At 39.8% G+C, this 27,838-nt stretch overlaps 1 protein-coding gene across 1 annotated transcript; it reads left to right on the plus strand.

Annotated features, from left to right (window-relative positions):
* The first annotated feature begins 91 nt into the window (after positions 1-91).
* LOC132140078 (unconventional myosin-XIX-like) lies at positions 92-27,754 on the plus strand. The gene is made up of 23 exons (XM_059548878.1): positions 92-370; positions 8,083-8,230; positions 8,735-8,883; positions 15,930-16,043; positions 16,632-16,758; positions 16,871-16,940; positions 17,038-17,140; positions 17,278-17,374; positions 17,489-17,565; positions 17,734-17,824; positions 18,448-18,613; positions 18,788-18,861; positions 18,981-19,216; positions 19,477-19,653; positions 19,800-19,940; positions 20,214-20,321; positions 20,447-20,517; positions 21,267-21,346; positions 22,615-22,772; positions 22,910-23,039; positions 24,524-24,609; positions 25,237-25,572; positions 27,191-27,754. Exons 1-23 carry the CDS (start codon positions 251-253, stop codon positions 27,305-27,307), a joined length of 2,976 nt encoding a protein of 991 aa, XP_059404861.1. The 5' UTR covers positions 92-250; the 3' UTR covers positions 27,308-27,754.
* Positions 27,755-27,838: the final 84 nt, after the last annotated feature.

A 27,838-nucleotide genomic window follows, 5' to 3' on the forward strand; every position in this document is an offset into this window, starting at 1 on the left:
ACATTCAGTATGGGACGGTTCTTTTCCGCGTTGGGCGTGACTTTCAGACAAACGTCATTGTATGGGCGGGGCCTAACGTGACGTTACCGCGCGCGTGTCAGAAGCTACCGGCGCGAGCGCGAGCGTGGTTGAGAGTTTTGTCCTTCAGTGAGGCTGAAAAAACAAACAAATAACTCAGAAAATATCAGGCTAATGGCAGCGATATAATACAGTAAATACTGCGAAACGAGTCTTCTTAAAGTTTACAGCTATGGCGAATGTCAAACAGAAGTTTTTATTCAAAAATAAAGACGTTTCGACCGTTAAAAGTTCTGACGGGACATCAAGGAGTTTGGAAAAGGCTGGAAGACCAAACCGACAGAAGGAAAAGGTAAATTACGGTAGGGGTGGGCGATATCTCGATATTTACGATATATCGAGATATTTTTTTAACTCGATATGGATTTTGACATATCGTATATATCGATATATTGTTTATATTTAATTTTGATTACGCCACTTTGCTTGTTTGCATTCTCTGTGCTGTGCTCGCTCGCTCCCGCTCGCCCCCCGCTCCCTTGCTTTTGTTCCCCCTCCCCTCGCGTGTTGTCTCATTTGATTTAACATGGCGGCGCCCACAATCAGCCCGCAGGCTACAGATCCAGAATTCGTCTCAAAAAAAAGGACAAATGGCTCCATTATATGGAGATACTTCGGGTTTAAGGCGTCGGACGAACAGCAAACCGAGGTATACTGCCGTGAATGCCGCAAGTTGGTTCCAACCAAAGCTTCTAGCACCACAAACCTGTTCCACCATCTGCAGACAAGACACAAACTCGCTTACGAGGAGTGCAACAGATTAAGGATCCCGGCCACTAAACCCACTGGCAACACTCCACACACTACACAGATAACACTACACAATGCTCTAACGCGGAGTGTAGAATATGAAAGAAAGAGCGCAAGGTGGTGTAGCATCACAAAGTCCGTGGCATTTCATATAGCGGTGGACATGGCACCCATTTCCATCGTTGAACAACGTGGCTTTATAAGCATGCTAAAAACACTTGATCCGAGATACAGTTTACCTAGTCGGCATTACTTTGCGAGACAAGAACTCCCACGACTGTACACTACGGAGAGAGAGCGTCTTGCTTCCGAATTAGAGAAGGTTACTGACTATGCCCTGACTACAGACATGTGGAGCAGCAGGACATGCGAGCCTTACATGTGCGTCACCATACATTATATTTTGGACTGGAAGATTAAAAGTGCATGCCTTCAAACCACATATTTCCCACAAGATCACACAGGGGAAAATATCGCAGAGGCCCTCAGAGACGTAACAACAACCTGGATGTTAAATCCAAATGGACCCGTGGCCATCACCACTGACAACGGAGCGAATATCGTCTGCGCAGTCCAAAACAACAACTGGCAGAGGATGCAATGTTTTGGTCACAGACTACATTTGGCGATTGGTGAGTGGAATATACCTGGTCTTACATGGGCGTGCGTGCGTGCGTGCGTGCATGTGTCTGTGTGTGTGTGCGCGCGCACAGTACACATGTACACTGAAAATGTTTTTGTAATCAATTTCTTTATGGTAAGTGGTTGCACAATTGATTTAAGCTACATTTTAACAAATGCATTACGTTAACGTTTAACAGTTCAACTTATAACATTTGTTTAAATTAAGCTAAAATCAATTGTGTGCAATCACTTACCATAATGTTTTTATTAAATTCAATGAATATTTTTTTTCAGTGTTTTCGGTGTGAAATGTTTGGTTGGGTTGAAGGGACTGGCAAATAATCTGGTCTTTTTTAAAAAAAACAGTGTATTGCAAAATAATTAAAAAGGTAAATGTCAAAATAATAACTTTATTACAAATTAAAAAGAAACTATACTTATACAGTCACAAAATTAAGAGATAATTCATGTCTTGAGCTATTAAACTACATTTTAAAACAATATTTCATTTTTGCTTTTACTGTGTTACAGGTCATGGAATGCAAGACCCTCGTATCACACGGGCCATTTCTCTCTGCAAGAAAACTGTGAGCGCATTCTCCTACAGCTGGAAAAAGCGGAGGGAGCTGGCCGAAGTGCAGGCACAGATGAATTTACCAGCTCATCAGCTCAGTACGGAGTCCACCACACGGTGGGGATCACGTCTACAAATGATAGAACGCGTCCTTGAGCAGGAAAGGGCTCTTGCCAAAGTCCTGTCTGCTGACAAGAAAACAAGACCTCTGGTTCTTACCTGGCAAGACATAGAGGTGCTAGAGGCCATCCAAAGAGCACTGAAGCCCCTGCATGACTTCACTGACGCTTTGTCAGGCGAGGAGTATGTGACACTCTCCTATGTAAGACCTGTGCTCCAGCTCTTTAACAGCAGCCTCCTTGCTCCTGAGGAAGGTGACAGTGAGCTAACAAAGTCCATCAAACACACCATCCTGACTTACTTAAATGAGAAGTATTCAGAGCCCTCTACCAGTGACTTGCTGGACATTGCTTCCTTTATAGACCCACGGTTTCGGGGGAAATATGTCAGCAGTGGGAAACTGGTTGCATTGAAAGAGAGGGTCATCTGCGAAGCACAGAGTTTGCTGGGTGATCAGGAGAGCTCTGCCTCTGCAGGTGTTGACAAAGCTGTGCCTCAGTCCGCACAAGTGAGTGCCATAGCAGATCCTGTGCCCCCCATTGCTAAAAAGAAAAAAACACTAGCCAGCTTCTTTGTCCAAGATGCAACCCCTTACTCTTCATTCACACCTCGCGAGTCCATTGAGAATGAGCTGTCAAGCTATTTACAGTCTGCATGTTTGGAGAGTGAGGCAGATCCACTACAATGGTGGCAGGAACATGAGGTTGCCTATCCAGCACTGAGCACCCTTGCAAAAAAGTACCTCTGTGTGCCTGCCACTAGCAGTCCGTCTGAAAGGATCTTCAGCTGCAGTGGAAATATAGTTACTTGTCAAAGGGCTGCACTGAATCCTGACACAGTAGACAGATTGGTATTCCTTGCTCAAAATATTAAAATGTAAAAGAGTTACACAAACTAGTTTTTTGGCTATTTGTTGATAGCTACAACAGTTAATGCAAAGATGAGGTTGAGTTGTTTTATTTTTGAACGAAAAGGCAATATGTATTTATTTTATTTTATATTTAAATTATTATTATTTATGTTACCAGGGATTTTTTTTAAATCCCTGCACTTTATTCCTGTATGCACGGCCTACCTCAAGTTAGTTGTTATATTTTTGAATGAAAAGGCAATAAGTTATATTTCTTCCTTTATTTTACAGTTAAATTATTATTTTGTATGCAGAGATTTATTTTTTTATGTTGCAGAAGCACTTTGTTCTTACATGAACCTCTTTGCACTTTAATAAAAAAAGACTTGTATTTGGCATAATTTGTTTTTGCAGTAGTTTTTGGGGGGTTATTTTTCCTGTAAAGATATCGAGATATATATCGTATATCGAGATATAGCAAAATATATCGAGATATATTTTTTGCCCCATATCGCCCAGCCCTAAATTACGGTAACTTTTATTTTTGTATTTACTGCTAATTTGACATTTTTTACCTCATTTTGAAATTTGAAATTTATTACCTACAAAAAAACAAGACTTTTAAAAATTAAAAACCCCATTACAAACATACTGTTGGTCATCATCATCATCAAACATCATGGTGGTATTTACTAGTTTATTGTTTTAAGAAATACAATACACTTCACTTTCAGAATTAACATAAATTACAATCTGAATTTTAAATTGCTCCCATTTTATAACCACCCTAAATATTTTATTTGTTGGGAAGTAATTAGACATGCTTGGTGACTAGGGAATAACGCTCGTTTTCTATTGAACAGAATAACCGTTAATAAAGTGATTTAACGTTACAGTGATTATTTCTAATCATATTTTCTGATAAAAAATATGATATTTTCTGAGTTATTTGTTTGTTTTTTCAGCCTCACTGAAGGACAAAACTCTCAACCACGCTCGCGCCGGTAGCTTCTGACACGCGCGCTGTAACGTCACGTTAGGCCCCGCCCATACAATGAATACAAATTATATTGTCCATGGTCAATTTTATTTTTTATTTTATTTTTTTGCAGCATTTACCCTCAGTTATTAAGTTTTGTTTTACCAATAAGTGTGAATAATGCAATTGGTTGGTTTCTCATGCCCTCAGGCCTTAGCATAGATAAAGTCTTAATTTAATTTTTTTCTGGGCCATCATGATTCATGACTCAAGTGTTGGTATCAGAAAGAAAGTTCCCTACAGATGGAATAGGATCAGTTCTATGGGAATCTGTAATTGTGTTGATACATTTAGTCATTTAGCAGACACTTTTTTTTTTTTTTTTTTTTTTTTTTTTTAAAGAGAATGCTAGTCTTTCTCTCTCTCTCTTTCTTAAAGAATACAAGTAGTAAGAATAGAAATAGAATAGAGAGTGCAAGTGTTAGAGGGTCAAGTTTTTCTTTCTTTCTTGCAATTAGAATACTAGAGAGTGCTAGAGTTAGAGGGACTAATGAACAGATTACAAATTTTACAAATTAGTCTGTCATTGATGTGATCCCTGCACTAGCCAAGGTCTATCTTACCATTTGTTTTAATATGTTCACCAGTCAGTTCAGATTCCTCTTAACTTAATCTTGTTGTGGTGCACCTGTGTTATTGGATTAGGAGCGGGTCTGTCCAGCAGACAGTGTATGATTAGCTTGTGTTCAGCATGTCCTGACACACACTATCAACACATGCTGTCATCACAGCATATGGATTCACAGCAGCATCACAGGAAGGACGTGCAATGTCTCACCTGGCATATTATTTTTAGGAAATGTTCTTACTCTGTTGTTGCTCATTTAGGAACTTTTGCTTTGTCTTTCAAATGAGGAATAGTACATGCAATTAGGCCATCCTTAAAAATATTTTGGTTTGCAGTAACAGTAATTTTTTTTTAAAAAAGGGTCAGTAGGTCGGTCTATATTTTCTTTTTTCAAGTTTCAATGTAAAAAAAAAAAAGGAAAATTTTGGTGATGGTGATGACGTAGGTATGAATTTAAACAAATTAGCATATCGTGACATCACTGACTGGGTCTTCAACCCGTGCCTTCAGGCGCATAATTGCAAACCTCATTTTGATGCAGGCCACAAACAAATTTAAAACTTTTCTTAAAGACCGTTTACTTCGCTTTCTTTGGTTGTCACTTTTGTGAAAAAAAAATCCTGTTTGATTTGAGTGACAAGTGTTCATTGAATCGATTGTAAAATTGATTTTGCATGTCTAAATATGTTTTATACGGAAAAAAACACCAAATATAGGTCATATAAGGAAGCTGCCTTATGAGCCCCGGTACTTCACAGTCCGTGTTCCATTCCGCGGATGACGAAAAGGACATAATGCAGACAGTGTGCGGACGGCCGAAGTATACTTGATCTTTATCAGTGGCGCACGAGATGCGATGACGATGTATGTGGCATTGCATTATAAGGTTATGTTAGCCTATCCAGTTGAAGCCACTACAAAAAAAAAAAAAAAAAAGAGAGTACATCAATGTGGAGAAGATCTTGTTTACATAAAAACTGAAACCAAGCCATTCACACAGAACGCATATTTCGCACATTTTCTAGAGGGACTCGCGTCTCGCACAAGAGAGCCGCAGGTTTAGAAAGACATGTAAAATTAATGTATTTAATTAAATTTTCTAAAAATATCTCGAGACTTTATGTTGGGTTTTTGTTCCCCATCCCACTGCATCTCTTGTTTTTAAATGAAAAAAAAAAATATTCTGTGTGACTGGTTTTCCGCCCTATTTATTAATTTAACAATGCATGTATACATGACGCTGTTAAGCAAAGTTCTTTAACCAACTTAATAATAATTGTTCATAAAAATTATTTTAAATATTATGTTGTTTTTTCACAATCATGTATTGTAATGCTTTGAATAAACGTGCAGTTATATTTTGCTCGATGCGCTATCTTGAGCCTCAGAAGAGAAGCAAAAAGCTTTTCTTCACCCTAACTGAAATTATTATGCATTTTAAATTCGAATACAATTCAATTTAGTTTTTCAGCTATTTTTACAGCCCTAGGCGATTCTAGCCAGAATCTGTATCTGTATGCATGAGACTGTCTGAATACTGGCAGAATTCACATTTCTGTTGTAAAAAGAGAAACAGTGTGCAGAAGTATTATTTGCTGTTATGCGTGTGTCCGAAGCTGCAGTTGCTGTGTGATGCGTGTTCAAAAAAAAAAAAAAACCTGGACGCGCTCTGAGAGAAGGTCGTTAAAATCAATTTCCTATTTTCGTTTTTGAAACTTGTGTTGGTTGGTCCAATCGGTTCGTGCAATAGATTTTCGAACATAAAGTAACAGTCGACACGGACACGGTTTTAGACTAGACGGGAGAAGGGATGGGAAAAGATCTGGGCACAGTTTTTCCAGAACTTCGTGCCAAGTTAAAGCGGTGTCAAGCTGTTTTAATGCATTTTTTTAAATGTATTATGGTGCCCGAACCCGTATGACTTTGAACAGTGACCGCGAACATTTAGTTTACTGCAGCCGCAGCCATCATTACCAAGTGCGAACCGTTGACTCTGAAAGTGAATGGGAGTATGAGACGAAGCGCAGGCATAGTGTGACATCCGTTATAGACGTCACGGGTTTTTTTTTTAAATTAAGGAAGATAGCCTTCGTTTGTATGTAGGCCTAGAAAATTTATATATTTACAATACTTACTTAAATATAATTAATATTATTTTATTGCTTTTGCATTAGTAGTTTGAAGAGTAAAAAAAAAAAAATTGGTCGGTATTAACGCAAATTTACAATCGGCAAGTCGGTCGGACTAAAAGCAAAAAAATAATTTAATTTAGCCATTTAATAATCCTCAGGCCATCCAAGATGTAGATGAGTTTGTTTTATCATGGGAACAGATTTGGAAAAATTTAATCATCACTTGCTCACCAACGGACCCTCTGCAGTGAATGGGTGCCGTCAGAATGAGAGTCCAAACAGCTGATAAAAACACCACAGTAATCCACAGTGCTCCAGTCCATCAGTTAACATCTTGTGAAATAAAGAGCTGCATGTTTGTAAGAAAGAAATCACCATTATTAAGACATTTTTAACTTCAAACCGTTGCTTCCTGCTGGCTTTCACAGGTGTGGTAATCACTGTTGATTGTCCTGATGTGTTTGAACACAGTTTATTGTCTGTATTCCCTGAGGTCGTTTGACCGAAAGCTTGGTGATTAAATTTGCTTTAAGGATTCAAGTGTGCAGACACCAGACAGTTAATTTTTTGAGATTTTCAGTCTTGTTTGTCTGGCACCTTGGTGATCGTGAGTGTGGTGTTACTCCTTCTAAACCGTTGCTTCCTGCTAAAATATGAGTCCATAACTAGGGCAAAATTGGCAATGATTCGCCTGCGATTTTGTGTAGATTGTCAGTGAACATTGTGTAGTAAATGCCAAAAAGTGTTGCCAAGTCTGCGGTAGTTTTTCATGTGTGCGAGTCGAAGCGACCCCATTCCCAATAATGTGATATTTAGCCCCTATAATGCGAATTTTACCAAGAGAAGCCGCCAAAAAACATGTATGTTATCACCCGGAACGAAACGCGATTGGGCTAATTTTGAGGAGCAATTGTGCAGGTTTTGTTTTGAAAACCTGGCAACCCTAATCTGAACGCACATGCTGGATATGAAAATCGCATTCGATTTTTTGCACAGCCTTATCCATAACCCATAATAATACTTTCTTCAATGTAAAAGTGCATCTTCTGTTGTCCTCTCAGATCTGTGCAAGTGTGTATATTTCTCTCTTGATTCAGACAAGGTGACATTTATAACTGATGAAAGCAATATTATGGATGGAGGACTCTGAAAACGAGGAAAATTAAAACTTGGCATTTCTGATGATCACTGAACCTGTTTGTCAATGGAATGTAAAAAATGTGATTGTGCAGAACGGCATTAGGGCTAGTACTGTACTTTTCTGAATTGGATTGCTGCATGATCTGTACAGTAAGTGGGGAACATATTCTTTATGATAGCATGGTCTTTATTAATTGCATCATGCAGATAAATGGATTGAAAGACAGAGCCCAGGATTTCAGGAAATCTGTAATTGAGTCACTGGAAGAGGACATCCGAGATTTCCTCATCAATGAAGCAGAACTTCACACGTATGACGACCTCACTAAAGTCAACCCGGTTACCCCTTCTACAGGTACAGTGTGCAAAAGCACTTGGGAACAGGCTTGTGTGATTTATGTCAGCAATTATATTGATCATTTATCAGCATAGGCTTTATGATGTTTATTGAAAGTAAATAATGTCAAGATTTTTTTCTTCCCGAATTCAGATAAAACGATAATCTTCCACATTACAATAATTTGATGCCTGATTTTAATTCTAGCATGTGAAATTCTAGACTGGAGCTTGAATTCTGATTCATAATATTGACCTTCATATCATATAAAAAATGCGACTTTTTATTTCACAATCCTGACTTTATCACCATTGCTAGTTAACATTATGCAATTAAGACTTTTCTGCCTCAGAATCGTGAGTTAAAATCTCTCAGAATTGAAATAAAAGTAAGAATTCTGAGGTCACAATAACATCTTTTATATTTTTAAGAAACAAGCCTCCATACCAGTCCTTTATGTCCTATTGTGAGTTAATGTGTCAGTTACAGTCAGTTACAGCTGTGTAGTTTTGTGTTTGGCAGTGCTGAAATGTCTGCAGGCCAGGTACAGTGCAAAGGTTTTCTACACACATGCTGGCTGCACGCTGGTCGCCCTCAACCCCTTCCAGCCCATCCCTCACTTGTACTCTCTGGATGTGATGAAGGAATATCACTCCGCCCCTCAACCTCAGGTGAACACACAAGTCTATCAGTACTAGGGATGTGCGGGTCTTATCGACTAACCAGTACAGCTCCTACTAGTCGACACTGAAAACAATAGTCAATTACACGACAGAAAAAAAAAAAAAACCTTGATTATCATTCAAATTATCATCATTTTATGTTACTATCAAATTCCCATTGTTACATTTAAAACATAGTAAATAACATATTCTGAATATTCAATAACATATTCAATATTTTGAATGAGAAGGAAACGTACTCGGTTACTAAACGTAACCTCGGTTCTCTTAGCTAAGACGCTACGGGAAAAGTCTCTTTTCACGAAATACTGAAGCAAAAAATTATCCTTAATTTTGTATTTTTGTAAAGCGCATTTGCAGCAGTACACAGCCATAGGCGAGACGGCTCGTTCGCTCATTGGCTTGTTCTGCGGCAACTGCACAGCCTATCGAGCGCGGGCTGATGCAACATCAGACCAATAAGACCTTCCCGCCGAAACAGGTGTGGCCCAACCTATAAAAGGAGCTCGAAAAGGCTGACTCACCTGATTTATTTCATCGCCGAAGCGAACCAGAGTGAATCGTGCGCACGGCAGAGAACGCAGTACTCGTTCGCTCTTCTAGAGAGAACCGAGGTTACGTTTAGTAACCGAGTACGTTCTCTTACGAGAGCTCTCTTGTACTGCGTCTTAGCTAAGACGCTACGGGAACCCAATGCAAAATGCCGTGCGCGCAGGGATCACACACCAATAAACCTGAAGCAACGCCCAGGATTTACAGTGCACAGTCACCTGAGGGACTCACAGAGAGTCCAGGACAGAAAAGGGGGAAAGCCCTCCGTCCCATATCTAGCAGCATCCGTAGATGCGGCAATATGACATCCCACAGTCGAGGCAAAGCCTGACCAATGTGGCAATGCGGGTCTTACGCAATACTGCCCATATAACAGTCGGCAGCGCATATCGCTCATGAACTCAGAATTCCCCTCAGGGCCCTGATTCGACTATACCGACAGCAGCCTTGCTTGCAAGGCGGGAACCTCCAGGTTATAGAACCTGATAAATGTAGACGCGAGGCCCAACCTGCCGCCATACATATATCCTGCAAGGAGATCCCAGTAGACCACGCCTACGACGAGGCGACGCCTCTTGTGGAGTGTGCTCTGACACCCAATGGGCACTGAAGGCCCCTAGAAGCGTAAGCTAACGCTATGGCGTCAACTATCCATCTGGATAGAGTCTGTCTCGAAACAGCCATTCCCTTGGAACGTCCACCGAACGAGACAAACAGCTGCTCCGTCTGCCGAAAGGCAGCAGAGCGAGACACATAAGCTCTTAAAACCCTGACAGGGCAAAGAAGACTCGAGTCTCTATCCTCTCCTGACACCGGCAGGGCTGACAGGGCAATAACCTGAGCCCGAAACGGCGTGTTGAGGGATTTCGGCACATAACCGTGCCTAGGTTTGAGTATGACCCTTGAGTCATTAGGACCAAACTCCAAGCACGACTGGCTCACCGAGAGCGCGTGCAAATCACCCACACGCTTCACCGAAGCGAGAGCCAACAAGAATACTGTCTTGAACGACAGATGCTGAAGGTTAACCGATTGGATAGGCTCAAAAAGGGGGACCCTTCATGGCCTCCAAAACCGCCGCGAGGTCCCACATAGGGACTGACGGAGGTCTGGGAGGATTCAGCCTCCTAGCTCCTCTGAGGAACCGGATGACCAAATCATTCCTTCCTATTGACTGACCGAGCGCTGTTTCAGAAAACGCTGCGATGGCCGCCACATAAACTTTGAGCGTAGATGGGGCTCTGCCCTTATCCAGCAGCTCCTGTAGGAAGGAGAGAACCTCCGTCACCTCACAACTAAGGGGTGAATATCCTCGAGCTGTGTACCAGCTGGAGAACACCGACCACTTCGAGGCATACAGACGTCGTGTCGTCTTCAGCCAGAACTGCAGGGAGCGCATGCGGAGCAGGCCCAGCTGCAGAGCCGGAGATGCTGAGGCCATGAGGCCCAGCATCTTCTGACAGTGTTTGAGCGACACGGTCGCGCCGCAGCGGAAAGAACTCGCTGCGCGCTGAATGCCCATCACGCGCTGTGGTGACAGCCGTGCCGTCATGGAACACGAGTTCAGAACTATACCCAGAAACAGAATCGTCTGACTGGGGTTCAGCGAACTCTTCGCCCAATTGACACTGAGGCCGAGCTTCTCGAGGTGATCGAGTAAAACGGCCCTGTGGTCCACGAGCTCCGCTCGTGATCGGGCCAGAACCAGCCAGTCGTCCAAATAATCCAGCACTCGCATGTCTCTGAGTCTGAGAGGAGCGAGCGCTGCATCCATGCACCTCGTAAACGTATGAGGAGCCACGGAGGATTGTAAACTGGTATGCCTGGCCCTCGAAGGCGAATCTCAAATATCGCCTGTGGTTTGACGCTATCTGTATTTGAAAATACGCGTCCCTCAGATCTATTGACATGAACCAGTCCCCTGTGCGAATCTGCGCGAGGAGTTTCCTGGTCGTAAGCATTTTGAAACTGCGTTTCATCAATGCCTTGTTCAGCTGTCTTAGATCCAGTATGGGCCTGAGACCCCCGTCTCTCTTGGGCACCAGAAAGTATCTGCTGTACAGCCCCCCCCCCTCGCTTTGAGCTTGAGACACAGGCTCTACAGCCCCTTTGCTCAACAGTTTTGACATTTCAGCCCGAAGTATGTGTGCTACTTCTGTTTTGACCGTAGTTTCGACGCGCGCTGAAAAGCGCGGAGGGCGTCGAAAAAACTGTAGCGAGTAGCCTCTCTTTATAATGCCTAGCACCCAATCCGAATCCCCTGGAAGCGCTGACCATGCATCTGCATGAATGGCTAAGGGCTCGATGACAATATGTGACATAGTGTATGTGGGCACTGGGGAGTGGGCACGTTTACTATGCGGCGCGCTCGACCGATCTGTGTCGATCTTATGTGCGCGAGCCCTGTGTGCAGGGCTGTGCTTACATGTGGAGATGGGCACTGAGGAGTGGGCATCGTCACTGCATTTATAGCACCATCGGCCGTGGCCGGACGAGCGTGCACGGGTTTTGTTTTTACAGAAACCACATGACGCGTGTGACATAGTAATTGTGGGCACTGAGGGGTGGGCACACTTACTATGCAGTGTGCGCGATCGACTTGAGTCGCTTTTATGGGCGCAGGCCCTGTGTGCAGGGCTGTGCTTACATGTGGAGATGGGCACTGAGGAGTGGGCATCGTCACTACATTTATAGCACCATCGGCCGTGGCCGGACGAACGTGCACGGGTTTCGTTTTTACAGAAACCACATGACGCGTGTGACATAGTGATTGTGGGCACTGAGGAGTGGGCACGTCTACTATGCAGTGCGCGTGATCGACTTGAGTCGCTTTTATGGGCGCGAGCCCTGTGTGAAGGGCTGTGCTTATATGTGGAGATGGGCACTGAGCAGTGGGCATCGTCACTACATTTATAGCACCATCGGCCGTGGCCGGGACACCAGAAATTACACCTTTTTCGGGAAATATCTGGGTAGCTGTGATAACGGTTTTTGTGTGCAGGCAAGCGGGCAACCGTACAGGCTTGCGCATTGCAAAAAACGCTGAAACAGTCACAATCTCTGGAACTGAAACAGCGGCGCGCTTAGGTGAGAGCCCGGCCACAGCGGAACTCATACACCGGCGCTTCGATGAAGCAGCCATCGTGTGTAGTGCCGACGCAGCGTCATGCAGCATGCATAGATGGCTTTCCTAGGATGGCTTCAGGGGTCCCGGCCTCACCATAATCCTCTGCCGCGGTCCCCGCGGCGCGGGGCGACGGCCGGTAGAGCGAGAACGGGGGTATCGAACTGCGTTGCTGAAGCTGTTGTGATAACGGCTTTTGTGTGCAGGCAAGCGGGCAACTGTGCAGGCTTGCGCATTGCAGAAAACGCTGAGACAGTCACAATTCCTGGAACTGAAACAGCGGCGCGCTTGGGTGAGAGCTCGGCCACAGCGGAACTCGTACATCTGCGCTTCGACGAAGCAGCCATCGTTAGTAGTGCCGACGCAGCGTCACACAGCAGGCTTTAGATGGCAACACCGATTTTGCCGCCGTCCAGCAGAAGGCGGACAATGGTGCGTCGCTATCGCCTGTTCCACCGGCGGAAGTGAGTGGTAGTTCCTGTTTTTAGCATCATCAATGTGGAGAATGCTAGTGAGACAGACGAACGAGTTCGTGCTGAATATGGAGCGTTCCAAGCCTTCGCCACCTCTTCGTGAAGCTCAGGAAGAAATGAGGCGGGCTTTGAGAAGTACGCTCATCCGAAAGGGAAATACCATCCAGCCGGGAACGAGAGGGGGGGCGCTGGTGCGAACCACTCGCGGCCGAGACTCATCGCGGCCAACACGAGCATTCGCCCCGGCTCCTTCTCGATGTCAGCTCGTCTGCTGGGCTTCTGAGCAGAAGGCGCGAGATCCTCGGAGCTCGCCCAGCCCTCACTGAGAAAGAGAAAAAGGCCAGGCGAGTCCTCAGAGTCACCATGGCAACAGCTCGCAGTGGGGGCATCCGCCGTCAGCGAGCGCGAGCGCTGCATGATCTTCACCCAGGCAGGAGACACAGATGACGTACCGGTCTCCCTCGCTGAGTGGGGCTCTGAGGAGCCGCAGGAAGGCATCTTAAAAAAGACGCGAGCTCTTTTACGAGTGTGTGTCGCAGGGCGAACACACACACACACACATAAGAACAGCTGGATATAACAGAATTGAAAGGATATAGGCGCCGGATAGCGCAGCAGGAACGGCAGTGGAAGGCGGCGATGCCAGCAGCTTCAGAATGGCTCGTCCTGCTTATATGCTTTCTCAGACGGCGCTTGCTTCCTCCGTGATCCAGCGATGTGTGAGCTTCGTTGAAGAGATGAAAAATCAGATGAGTCAGCCTTTTCGAGCTCCTTTTATAGGTTGGGCCACACCTGTTTCGGCGGGAAGTGGCAAGAAGGGCGCGAAGCGCCCTTATTGGTCTGTTGCATCAGCCCGCGCTCGATAGGCTGTGCAGTTGCCGCAGAACAAGCCAATGAGCGAACGAGCCGTCTCGCCTATGGCTGTGTACTGCTGCAAATGCGATTTACAAAAATACAAAATTAAGGATAATTTTTTGCTTCAGTATTTCGTGAAAAGAGACTTTTCCCGTAGCGTCTTAGCTAAGACGCAGTACGAGAGAGCTCTCGTAAGAGAACAGAAAAGCTTTGTGAAACTGTGTAATGTCTAATTGGCTTACAATAACTCTAATGGAGCGATGCGTAATCATATTCGCGACAGGCACAGTTCCTGCAGAGCGCATTTTTTAAAGTGCAGGAATATGTTTCCAACACCCTGTTTTAATACGCATTCTGAAGTATCGAATGAGAAACGAGTGATGGAAATGCCAAATTTCGTATAATAAATCCCTTGGTTTTAAAAAAAATCCCCTGACTTGCGCTGAGGTGGGATAACTTGATTAGCAGCGGACTGCATGATCTCGTTTCACAGTATCTGAAATACCCGAGCAAAGTCTGTCATCAAAGTATTTGTGTATGATGTCTTAAACGACTGCGTTCCCAAACAGCAGCATGCATCCACCTTCAAAAGCAATTATGTAATTTGTTTCGTCTGCTCGCTCTGAGGCGCAAGTAATTTATCATATATGAAAAATTATTATATTCAGTTCTCCTAGTTTTCTTACTGATATTTAGTACCAGTTTAACACAAAGTGACGATTTTGTTCTATTTGATGCTTTGGATGGAAACAGTGCTTGTTCGCAAATGTTTTATGTAATAATCAGAATATTGCGCATAAGTTAAATTCACAATTTTGGCTGGAAACTCTAATCGCCTCAGGTCCTGTCTCTTTTTTTTATGATACAGCCTACATGATGAAGTATGTTTTTAAAACCCCGTTTTAATGCTATTCCTTGATAAAATTCCCGTTTGTTTGTTCCCGTCTTGCTTTTAGAATAGTCGACTAGTCGGATACAAAACTTCAGTTTAAACGACAGTCAAATTAGTCGTCATGCACATCCCTAATCAGTACACCTCTAACATCAAAATATGTAAGTTTGGAAGTTTAGTGTGGAAGCCATAAATATGCCATAAGTGCTATGAGTTTTTATGGTTATATTAGTAGTGTGATACTTCATTCAGTGCATGGGTAGAAATATGTCAACTGGTTTGGTTATGTTTTAAAATTTAGTCACCAGAAACTGACAAAACCAGCCTGAAGTATTTAGTTTACTGGATTATCATCAAATGAATCAAAGCAGTATTACTGTTGACAATGTAGGTAATACATTAAATATTTCTTGGTTTCATTTTTGTTGAATGATGCAAAAATAACTATAACTATTTAAATAACTATATTGTGATTATCTACCATTAATGTGATATAAAATGACTTGTATCGTGAATGTTTTGGTCATAACATCCACTTCTAGTCATATTTGTTTTATATGTTGTCTTTTGAAATGAGAGACATCTCTCTTTCAAATGCTGTACATAACAGATGACAGGAGGATGTTTAGCTGTCCATTTGCCTTTTGTCATAGTAGAGGACAGTGTCAAAACAATGTTTGCACACCTTCTTTGTTCAGTAGGTTCACTGACATTAAATCTACAGTTAATAAATTAGTCTTTAATTTTATATTTAATGCAGCACCAAACAATCTTTGTTTTTTTGTTGTTGCATCTTGTCAACTTATCATTAATTTCCACAATAATTAAATCAGGTAAAATGCAAGCTATTTTTTAATTATGAGGTTTGAACTTTTCACATTGTGCCGTGGGCCAGTAACTTAGACAATGCTTTGCTCTGCATGTTTATTTTGACGCCAGAGGATGTTATCGAAAAAATTGCAAATCAGGAAGTTAGAAAAAACAACAACTGAGGCCGTTCTAAATAATATTGACTAACCTTTCAGAGACAGGTAAAGGCAGGTTATATTAAACGCACCGAGGCATCAGCCATCTCAACCTGATTTACAGAAAACACTGTTATTCTGAAAACAATGTTAATGCATCTCTTTGTACACAGGAGTTTAAGCCACACATCTTCATCGTAGCAGAAGAGGCTTATAGGAATGTGCAAGGCCAGGTGGAGCCCATGAACCAGTCGCTGGTTGTCTCTGGAGAGAGTGGAGCTGGGAAGGTAAGTGATGGCTGTTTGGTGGAGGTTCCTAATTAACTAATATTCTTCTCATGCAAGAAAACAGCTTGCTCTGAAAATTGCTGTTTTTGACGGGGTAAACACGGTGTTGTTTTACACTATCATTGAGAAATTTTAACTAAACTAAGTTACAGACTTTTCTTTAAGACCCTAAAGAATCATATCAACTTGTGGACAATTGGCATCCGATGACCCCTTTAAACAGCGATTTCTTTAAAAGAAAAAATCTCCATTTGCATTGAACTTTTGAGTGTCGTAACTTTGCAGACGTTGTTTATGCGCTATCAACAACATTACACACTAACTAAAGTTTAAAAAAGCGAAATCATAATCAACCACCCCTTTAACGTTGCACATTAAGAAAGTGTTTTTATAGCACTTTTTTTAGACTGTTTTTGAGTTCTGTTTCATAGTGCAATAGTCTCTTAATGAAAAAAATAAAGGAAATTACGATTTCTCATTATTCACCATCTTTAAATGATCTTTCAAGCTCAATATTCCAAATACATACTAAGTTTAAGACTGCTCCATGATTTAGACCACATCTCCTTTTATTAAATATTTCCTCAGACGTGGACGTCACGATGTCTGATGAAGTATTATGCCACTGTGGCGGCCTCTTCTCAGAAATGCCAGGACACCGTAGAGAAGATAGAAAGACGAGTACTGGGCTCCAACCCGCTCATGGAGGCATTTGGTGAGAAAGACAGAGAGCAGATGATGTTTTAGTCTCATTTTCCCTCTGAAGTTACACTCATCTTCATTACACTTTCTAAAAGTCTTTATTTTCTTTTTCCTTTCTTCCCCAGGCAATGCCTGCACATTACGCAATAGTAACAGCAGTCGCTTTGGAAAATACATTCAGCTTCAGCTCAATGGGTCAGTTTTGCTTTCTCTCTGTTTCACACATGAGCATGAACCTGAAGCATCTTGTGATTGGTGTAAACATCAGTTGTTGTTGTTGTTTATAATGCAGCTCTCAGCTGCTGGTTGGGGCATCAGTGCAGACATATCTCTTGGAGAAAACCAGAGTGGCTTTCCAAGCTCCAAATGAGAGAAATTTTCACATATTTTACCAGGTGAAATAAGAGACCGTAATACTATCAGTTATAGTGCTGTATACATGTAGATTTATCTAAAACATTCAAGGGTGTCAGGCAGTTGGATAGTTTCATTTGAATGAATGTTGGTTGTTTATAATCACTTTGATTTGAAGATGATGAAAGGAGCCACAGAGAAACAGAGACTTGAATGGATGCTGCCTTTGGATCAAGACTTTGCTTGGTTGCCACATGCTGAGAAAACCTTAGAAGGCAAGTATTGCACTTCAAGAATTTGTCTTTTGAAGCATGAAAGGAGGAATCTGAGGAGGCACGGTGTTATGATTTGACATCTTGCATTCTGTTTGTTTTTTTGTGTCTGAGTAGAAGACTGTTTGCAAGAGACTGTGGAAGCCATGATCAACCTTGGCATTGATGAGAGTAAACGGACACAGATTTTCACAGTAAGTGATAAGTGTAAAATTATATCAAAACCACAGTGAAGGTTGAAGATTTTTTTAGATACTTATTGCACTTTTAAATGACTTTAAACTGCTTTGTTATTGAGGTAGATTGTAGAAATGGATATTATACTGCTGTTTGTAAAATGACATGATTGTGTTTTTGCAAAGATCCTTGCAGGTCTTCTGCAGCTGGGGAACGTGGACTTCAATCCTGCATCAGAAGAGGCTCAGACATGTGATCTTGATGAACACTCCAAAGGTGTGATGTGTTTAAGCTGTATTATTTATATAAAAAGCTAAATTATGATAAATGATGAGGAAAAAAGTACTTTTATGGATGATGCAAGTTAATGTCTGACCTGTACCCATCACATTCCTCCTGTCTCACTAGTATTTTCCTGTGACACATTGCAAATTGCAATTTAAAATAAAGTGTAGTTTATTCCAGTGATCAAAACTGAATTTCAGCATCATTACTCCATTCTTCAGTGTCCCATGATCTTCAGAAATCATGATAATATACTGATTTGCTGCTCAAGAAACATTTCTGATTATTATTAATGTTGAAAACAGTTGTGCTACTCAATTTTTTGTGGAAACTGTTACTTTTTTGTATCTTTGATGAATAGATCATTCAAAATCATTTTTTCATGTTTTCATTTATCATTCATAAATCTTTTGTAACATTTAATGTCTTGACTGTCACTTATTCAATTTAATGCAGCCTTGCGGAATACATGTATTAAAATCAGTATCTGTTATATACACAGGCCAAAGCCATTAGTTAATATTCCCCCCGAGGACGTGCTGGATACGTGTCAGATATCTGATTAGTGGCATGTGTTGATTACTTCTCTCTCTCTCTCTCAATGCTGTGTGCAGGTTTCCTGCAGAAGACCGCTGACCTGCTGCATGTACAGCTAGACGAGCTGGAGTCGTGTCTGACCGTGAGAACTCTGCGCGCTGGAAAACAGAACATCCTCAAACCTTGCTCTCAATCGGAGTGCGGCGTCCGCAGAGACTGTCTTGCTAAAGCAATTTACGCACGGTGAGTCGCATAAACTATGTCATATCTTATGAAGATGCTACTCTGAAACACACTCTACTGTATATGCTACAGTTTTATATAATGCAGCATGTAGAATTTTGCATTTTTTTTATAAATTCCAATATACTGAAAGTGAGTGCTGGAGCAAATGAAATGTTTTTTGTTTATTTACAGGCTGTTTGACTGGTTAGTCACATTCATAAACAACAGTATGTGTGCAGACAGGTCCATTTGGTGCAACTTCATTGGTACATATTCTAATTATTCACTTTTTATTTTAAACGCATTACTTTCCAGTCAGACTTTTGTGTGAAATCTTTTATCTGGAATGAAAACACATTTAATCTTTGACGGTTGTCTTCTACAGGTCTGCTGGATGTGTACGGTTTTGAATGCTTCCTCCTGAACAATCTGGAGCAGTTGTGTATTAATTACGCTAACGAGAAGCTGCAGCAGCACTTTGTGGCTCATTACCTGAAAGCCCAGCAGGAGGAGTATGTGACCGAGGGGCTGCAGTGGTCTTTCATACGGTACCAAGACAACCAGGGCTGCCTGGACCTGATTGAAGGCAGTCCCTCCAGTATTTTCTCCCTGCTCAATGAGGTCTGCTTACAAAGAAAAAGTGTGACTTAATATAGTCATTATGCAGGATTTTTTGCATGAAGACAATGGCTTTGTCTGTCAATGCATCTTTAATTTCTTTTGGATTGTATTCTATTTTAAATTGCATCACAAATGTAGTGATTCCTATTATTTATTGCTTTATGACCATCATACATAGTGAAATAGCTTTTTTAATAGCACTAATGAGTTCTTTCTTTCTGTTTTTCTAATTCTTTGTCCACTGTCTGTCTGTTGTCCAGGAGTGTCGTCTGAACAGAGCATCGGATGCGATGCAGTTTTGTGTGCGTCTGCAGAAGGAGCTGTCAGATAACGACAGCATCAGCTGGGACAAATTCAGCAAGCAGCCCCATTTCACTGTGGCCCATTACGCAGGCAAAGTCAGCTACCAGATCGAGGGCATGATGGAGAAGAACAAGGTGCAAACTATATAAATAGTTGTGTGCATAAACTATGTAGCTTGTATAAGCTGAAATTTCTTTCTTTGGGATCAATAGGTTTATAAAGTGTTTTGATGCTTTGGAGTGAATGCATAATATTGAGTGAATGTCTATTTGTTCTCTAGGATCCAGTTCCCCCTGAGCTCATCAGTCTCCTGCAGGATTCCCAGGATTCATTGCTGCATAGTCTTTTTGCTGACGGTGACCGTGAGAACGAGGGTTTGAGAGGACACAGTAAAGTGGTCACTGTCATCTCTAAATTTAGGGTAAAGATTTTAAAGAATACAGATGTTATAGTGTTGCATTTTGTCTTCTGATAAATTTCAAGGTGTTTTATGTATGATTTTGCATTAGCTGTTAATCAATATGATTCACATTTAAAAATGATTAGAGATCATTTTGTTGTCCCAGTACGTGTTATATTCTTGATTGTACGAGCTGGCCAAAGAGAAATTTTAAAGGAGACAGACACTCATTTTTAGATTGACCTGAGTCTGTGTTTATAATGATCATTTGATTGTCTTTCTGTGAATATGCAGAACTCTCTTGAAAGCCTGATGAAGATTTTACACAGCACCACGCCACACTACACACGCTGCATTAAACCCAACCCAGACTGCAGACCGCTCACCTTCAAAAGGGAAGAGGTAGGCAAAAACAGATGCATTTCTGTCTCTTCACTTGGGGTTCCCTTGAGGGTTACAGGTTTATTGTTCACAGACTGGGTTTATAGTTCTACTGGCTAGTGAGTCTCGGCTTGGTTTGTGTTCAGGTTATCGCTCAGCTTGAGGCCTGTGGGATAGTGGAGACCATAAACATCAGCGCAGCAGGATTTCCCATCAGGTAACACTACAAACACTCTTCATTTAACAATTAATACACTTAATTTTACAACAAATAATTTTATTCAAAAATAGAGATGATTGGGATTTTCTTGGCCACTTCCATTTTTTTTGTAAGTGTACAGATTTTTGCTGATTCTGGTTTTCTATGAACTGCAGGATGTTCTCTCACTCTCAAAATAAAGTGCTCTGTGACTAAGGTAGAAAAACAATTAACTGAAAATGATTTGCTTTATATAACAAAACAGATGTCATTTTTCACTGTTTAAAAATGGCTTTTTCCTAACCTGATGTTATTATCATTATTTCTGTTATTATTACCATTAAAGGGATAGTTCACCCAAAAATGAAAATGTGATGTTTATCTGCTTACCCCCAGGGCAACAAAGATGTAGGTGACTTTGTTTCTTCAGTAGAACACAAACTGAGATTTTTAACACAAGCCGTTGCAGTCTATCAGTCTTATAATGTAAGCGGATGGGAATCACGGCTAAAACGTACAATAAAACGAAAAAACATTGAAACCTGCGGCTCGTGATGATACATTGATGTGTAAAGACACAAAACTATCGCTCTGTGCAAGCCTCGCTCTCACTCACATCAATACATTATCAGTGCAATAAAATCTGAATTATTCTTGCGTGAACATTTTTGGTGGCCAGGATTCAGTGCTTCCTAGTTATTTAAAAAAAAAGTGTACACACGGATAAGAGCGTAACTCAAAACTAATTTTTATTTTTTTTTGTACAGGATCCCATATGGCAGTTTCCTCCAAAGATACGGGCTGATCACAAACACCAGACTAACTGCGCAAATCAACCAAATGAACAGTATGTAGATCATTAAGTGAACAAAAAAAAGTTTTTTTATTCTCCTTTTTAATTCCTGATTCTTGTCTTGTTTTTTCAGCATCCTTCTCTCATTTCTTCCTATCTTCTTTTACAAACGCAGTGCTTAAATGTGAATCAGAATTCCTAAGGTGAATTACTGCATGCTTATTTAGTGGATATTTTGCATGCAGTGAAGCGTTTGCTCACCTTTTCTTATTTCTCTCTTCACGATTTCCCTCTTTTGCATGTTATTTAAATCTTGGCTTAATCTGACTAATGTTTAGAGATAAACAAGTTGTATTTTGTTTCTAAGTTTTTTTTTTTTGTTTTTTTTTTTGCATGTGGTTTCTTGTCACGGATTTTGTGATTTGGTACAGATAACCATTTCTTAGATGTGCACATTAGTTTGTTTAAAGCAAGTCAAAATCTGTTTTAAATCTCAGGTAAACCACGGAAGCTCAGTCTGTTTCCTGAAGATCTGCGTTCCTGCAGAGTCTAGCTGTAATCAAATACACCTAAACCAACTAAGCTATGTATTTAGAAAATTACAGGCAGGAGTTAGGGCAGGATTTGAAGTAAAAAATCTCCAGGAAGGTGGATTCATGGGAACAGGATTGAACATGTCTGCTTTAATACCTCGACCCACCAAGAGTCAAAGCAAACTTTTAATTGAACATGTTGCACCTATAAGATGACACTAAAGAGTTTGATTTCAGTTGCATTAAGGCAAGACACAGCAGGTGAAGTTTTTAACTAATTAATTTCATTATACTTCCCCTGTTGATTAATTACAGTACATTATGACATTTGTTGCATCACTCCATACATCAGAAAATACTGTCAACAGTCAAAAAAGAAAAAACTTGGTTTTTATGAATAAGCTGTTATGTAAACCAGGTGAATGATATATGAACAAACCCCTTTATAAAAACCTTCAGAATATAATAAGATAAGGGGGAAAAAAACGTTAAGTTTGTTGTATGCAAGTGCTGCTGAAGTGGATCTCACGTCCTTTAAAGATATATGTTGTATTGGAAATCCACAGACGCAAGTACATAAAGTATTATAAAATAAGTACCTTATTGTGTATTTTGGATGTTTTCTTTCCGGTAGTCTTAAAGAAGACATGTTATGGAAAAAAAAATAGCTCACATTTTAAAAATAGCCCAGAGCATGGAAAAGCTATGGTTTTACCTCTAGTGTCTTGCCATAAAACACAATAGTAGTATCATAAATGTGTATTTCTAAAGCTCCACTTTCACCCACAGGCCCTGAGATGAGCAATCAGGCGGTTCTGGGTTCTGCTGTAGAGGATGTGCTTAATGTGGTCCTCAAGAGACGTGCCACACACTCCACCCTCAGCCCTGATGACAACAACAACATGCTGCACTGTGGCAGGACCAAAGTCTTTCTCACACACTCTCTGGTAAAGCATGCAGTCAGCAGCTGTTGAAAGTTCTATGAAGTCTTTTGCCCTGTTTACCCTTTCTCGGCTGATGCAATCACAAGCGGTCAGATGTGATGTAATGTAATGTCAGTAGTTATTTTATCATATGTATGCAGTTGGAGATGCTGGAGGAGCACAGGAACAGGTTGCGCTCACAGAAGGCGTTCTGTATCCAGTGCTGCTGGCGCAGGCACCAGACCAATCAGCATAACCTCAAGAGACAGGCTGCCACCCGCTTACAAGCAGGTTAGGATTTAACATCTTTATTTTGTGATTACAAGTAGTACAGTTGTATAACAAATAGGGCTGCACAATTTGGGGAAAAAATCTAATTGTTATTTGTATTTTTTTTTTTTTCAATAATTTGTTTTATTTATTTTTGAACAAAGAAAAAAATATGCGATTAAAAAGAAAAGAAAAAAAAAGCCGAAAAAAAAAGAAAAGAAATAGCTTGTTTGTAGGTCTGAACAATTTGGCCAAGATTTTTTGATCATATAATAATATGCCTATTTAAAAAATAAATAAATAGGCATTATTAGTATAATAAATTATTGGTGTAGTTATTATTATTACTGTTAACACAATTACCACTACTACTTACAACTACTAAATAAAAATGGAAAAAAAAAAGAAATGCTTATATTATAGTAATATTTTTCTGTAGAATAAAAATTAAAATCTCATTTAAGAATTGTATTTATGTATTTATTATTTATTTTTGCACTTCAACAGTAAAATTACAATACTAATATTGTGTCTTAATTTAATCATTTATTTTGACAGAAAAATTCATGGAGACCTTAAAGCTTCTCTTTTGTTGAAAAACACTTATTACAACTTTGTGAAGATAGTTGACACGTTGCATTCCTAAATGCTCGTTAAAGTGAGTTAAACTCAGAGCAGATGCAGAGATGTTCATGTGGAGCTGCATTTACTGTGAACAGAGCCACACTTGAGATGCTGAAACACCAGCGGATCATGAACAGCTCACTCTGAAACATGCAGTGCATACATTTATTGCATTAAATCACAGCCTTTGCAGTTTAATACTTGCATTAAGCTATATTGTAATTTCAGTTTCGTTTTGATTAAGCATGCAATCCTAAAGACACACAACCTTGTTCTAGACCTTTCAGAATTAAAGTTGGGAATCAGCTGGTTGTGTTAGTAGGAAACTTTTAGACCGCTTAGAGATAAAGTGCACAAGTGAGAAGCCGTTATTCTTCAGGAATAGACTCAGTGACTGTGCATTACTCTCTGACCTGTGCTTGGCTGACGGAGCAGACATCTGCTGTGCGTCTAGACGCTGTCACCTGATCAACTTCCTCCTGATTATCACTTAAACTCAGAACAGAACAGATGCAGCTCACCCGAGCCAAATAGCTGCTTCACTGAGATCAGTAGAGCCAAAAGTCAAACAAGTTCACAGTTTAACAATTTAATAACAAATTAAAATTTTAAACCGTAAATAAGGCCCTGTGAAATGTGCTGAATTTTTATTTTCCCCCAAATTCAGTCTGTTTTATTTCTTCTCTATTCTGTTTTTATGATTTAATGCAAATTAAATTGTCGAGCTATAGTAGTTCATAAATGGCATCGTGTTTCTTTACTTTTAATCATTTAGCAGATGCGTTGAGCTATTGTGAGAGGGAATGAATATTGTAGGACAAACCGCTGTAATCCAGTATTTACAGTATTATGTAGTGTCTTTATGTGCATCTTTATCACAGGTTTGAGATCCTGGTTGATCAGAAGAGAGATTGGGAAATGGCACAAAGCTGCATCAGTCATCCAGACCAGATGGAGGCGCTGGAGGGTTAGCATTGTGCTGATTTTTATTTTGATTAATAAAGATGTTGGACAGGAGTTGATTTTGTCTGTTGGGAATTTATTGGATTTTGAAGGGAAAAAAATGTAAATGCCTATTTATTTATTTATTTTTTGCCAAACAAAGTGCTGCAGAACAGATGTTTGATGATTAGTGATATTCCTTTAAAAAAATCATATTTTTTTTATTGTTACTTTGATAAGTACATTATACTTCATAATAGTAATTTCTTTTTAATAAAGTTTTTTATTTTATTTTTATGGATTTGTAATGAGCCTTGAGTACCACACTGTTTAAAATGAACACATGGATACATTTTCTTTTTTTTAAATATTCCTTAAAGTACTATTATTATTGTTGTTATTACTGTACAATATTAATATATTTGTTAAATTTGCTCAACAGAACTTTTATTTTGCTGTTTTGTTGTGAAGACCTTTTAAGTTTCTGTGTTTATTTGATAATCTTTTTCAAATAAAAATTTTATTTAGAAAAGTGTCATTACAGAAGTCAAATGGTTTCTGAACGCAGTTTCATGCTGACTTTAAGTAGATTTAGCTTCAGTTAAATGTGTTTTGTGCCGTTTTCTTATCTCTCTGTGTTCCTCCTCGATAGGTGTGGATGGATGCGTTAGCTGAGGCAGAGCTGGATGATGCTGAGGATTTCATGGAGAACGAAGCATCATGTGTGTTGCCGAAGCTGGATCCTCTGCTGAAGGAGAGATGCTCTGTGCAGCTCTCCAGCATCCAGGAGCCTGTGATGGTCAGAGGTTGGCCCATCGGCCTGGTCATGGCCTCTGCTCCCAGCGTCACTGTCTCTCTGACAGCCACGGGTTTCCAGCAGATCAAGTCTATGATGGCATGTCTGAAGATCCCATTCAGAAACGGTGAATACAAAGTAAAGACCAACCAGTTTGACCAGGGTGTGGCGTCTATCAGAGCTCAGCCGCGGGTAAGAGACGCTTCAAACATACGGTAAACTGAGCTTTGTTCAGTTCTGAGTGACCTTGAATGATTCCGCTAACACTCAGTATTATTTATATACTATTATAGTATTTATTAATATCTTGAATTAGGTTTTATTTTTAGGTTTCATTTTAACTTAAGTTTTCAAGTTTGTCATTTTGTTATGCGCTTTTGTCATTTATCTTTTTTTTGTATATATATTCCAAAATATTTAGCTTTATTTTTGTTTTAGTTTTATAAATTTTAATTCTTCAATTTAAGCTTGTTAATTTGTTAGCTACCAAGGTAATATTTATTAGTTTAAAAAGGGTCATACGATGCTTTTTAAAAGATCATTATTTTGTGTATTTGGTGTAACAGAATGTTGAAATGCTTTAATGTTCAAAAAACACATTATTTTGAAAATACTGTACGTTATTGTAGGTCCTCTATGCCCCGCCTCTCTCACACACACATGATGTGCAAAGCTCTGCATTTATACAGTCAATGCCAAATACTTAAACTAATAACAAACATACCTACAGCAGCTGATTAAGAAGTGCCAGATTGTCACGGCAAAGTCAGAATGACCTCCTCTCCTAGGTTCACGAAACAGTCGTCCGTAAAATGCATTGCTGTTCTGTTGTAAGTAATCTTAAAGATTCCTAAATGCATCTACTTTCAGAAGTAAGAACAAATAAAGTGCTTTTTCTTTCTCCTAGATACACACAGCATCTCTCTGACATGACTGCTTCAACACTAACTGTGTTACAGAAACCATGCCTTCTTTCTTTGTGTGAACATTTGGGAGGCATCACGCGCACATTTCCACATAGTGACATAGAGATGATGTGCGTGTTTAAACGAGACGTTTTAGGGGGGTGTGGTTGACTCTTAATAAAGAATATCTCTTTGGATTTGAGACTTTAGTCTTTGTATCTTCACAGATCTTCTTTATTTATCAAGAGCTTGTAACACTCCAAAGAGTAAGTAAACATTGAAATCGCATCATATGAGTCAAGTTTGTTTTCATCTAATTTTTTTTTTCAGCTTTATTACTTAAAATATTTTTAATAGATCTTTACTCTGATGTAGATCAGGTTGTTAAATTTAATTTGGATTTATTTGTCGTGCATTATGAAATTTTGTAGGCTGTAATACATAATATTGTATTTTATTTTGTAATTTTGTAACGTGGTTTTGTAATTTAGTTCAGTTATTTGCCATGGTAACATTTCAATATATACATATATATATATATATTATCTTTATTTTTTTTTATCTTTATTACTTTATGAATGGATTAAAACTATTTTTAGTTTAGTTTTTAATTGTCTGTAAAGTTTTTATTAATTTTTGTTTACCTATTTTAGTACTTCAAGTTAAACAGGTTTTATTTCGGCTAGTTTCCTAGGCAGTACAGTTCAAAATAAAGATTTAATAAAATACAATATAAAGTACAAAAAGTGTGTAATAAAGTGTCAAATAAAAATTAACCAAAAGTAACACAAATGTTTATGATTTTAGTTACCGTAACTAATATCCCAGACAGATTTTGATTTGAGATGCAAGTATATTTTTTATATATTGCTTTAACTGCTATGTAACTCTTATGTTTTTGACAGGGCTCCATTAAGATGCATCTCCAGAGATCTCCGCTGCTGTACGCTGACATGCACCCAGTGCACAAAACAGACGTGGTGACCGGATTCAACCAGATCCTGCTGGAGGACAGGACCTGAGATTTCATGCTGTGACAAGCTTTCATGCAATCAATGCACCTTTGAATACACTACATTAATTGATATGAAACATTTAGCTGCCTTATTGTTACTGCAATTCAGTGTTTAGTTGTATTTAAAAGTGCCTTTTAATTCTGCTCTGCGTTCAATCAGTAAACACTGTAGTGTGTTTTTTTTGTTTATAACTAGTACTTTATACAACAGAGCTTTCATTTTATACTAGCATGATCTGTCAAGATTAACATCAGGTCTCTTGCACAACTTGAAAATATTTGTGGATAAGATTTTAGTCTGAATTTATTTATAATATGCTGCTAAATATACCAAATCGTGTATTGTCAAAACTTTGCATTTGATTTCCATTAATATCAGTGTACAAACTGATAAAATAACAGACTTTAAAACATTGTGATGCTATAATTATATTACTAAGTTATAATGATTACCGAGAGATACTGAAGAGAGTATAGTATTCATAAAAAGCATATTATTACAAGTTTTGTACACTCCTTGTAATCTTTTTTTTTTTTT

This window comes from Carassius carassius, chromosome 4, assembly GCF_963082965.1.
Source record: "Carassius carassius chromosome 4, fCarCar2.1, whole genome shotgun sequence".
Taxonomy (NCBI): domain Eukaryota; kingdom Metazoa; phylum Chordata; class Actinopteri; order Cypriniformes; family Cyprinidae; genus Carassius; species Carassius carassius.

Excerpts from the sequence above, each read along its gene's own strand:
- LOC132140078 (XM_059548878.1), top strand. The coding sequence starts at position 251 with ATGGCGAATGTCAAACAGAAGTTTTTATTCAAAAATAAAGACGTTTCG. Across the intron at positions 16,759-16,870 it reads CCCGCTCATGGAGGCATTTG|GCAATGCCTGCACATTACGC; the intron begins GTGAGAAAGACA and ends TTTCTTCCCCAG. Across the intron at positions 20,322-20,446 it reads TCACCTTCAAAAGGGAAGAG|GTTATCGCTCAGCTTGAGGC; the intron begins GTAGGCAAAAAC and ends GTTTGTGTTCAG.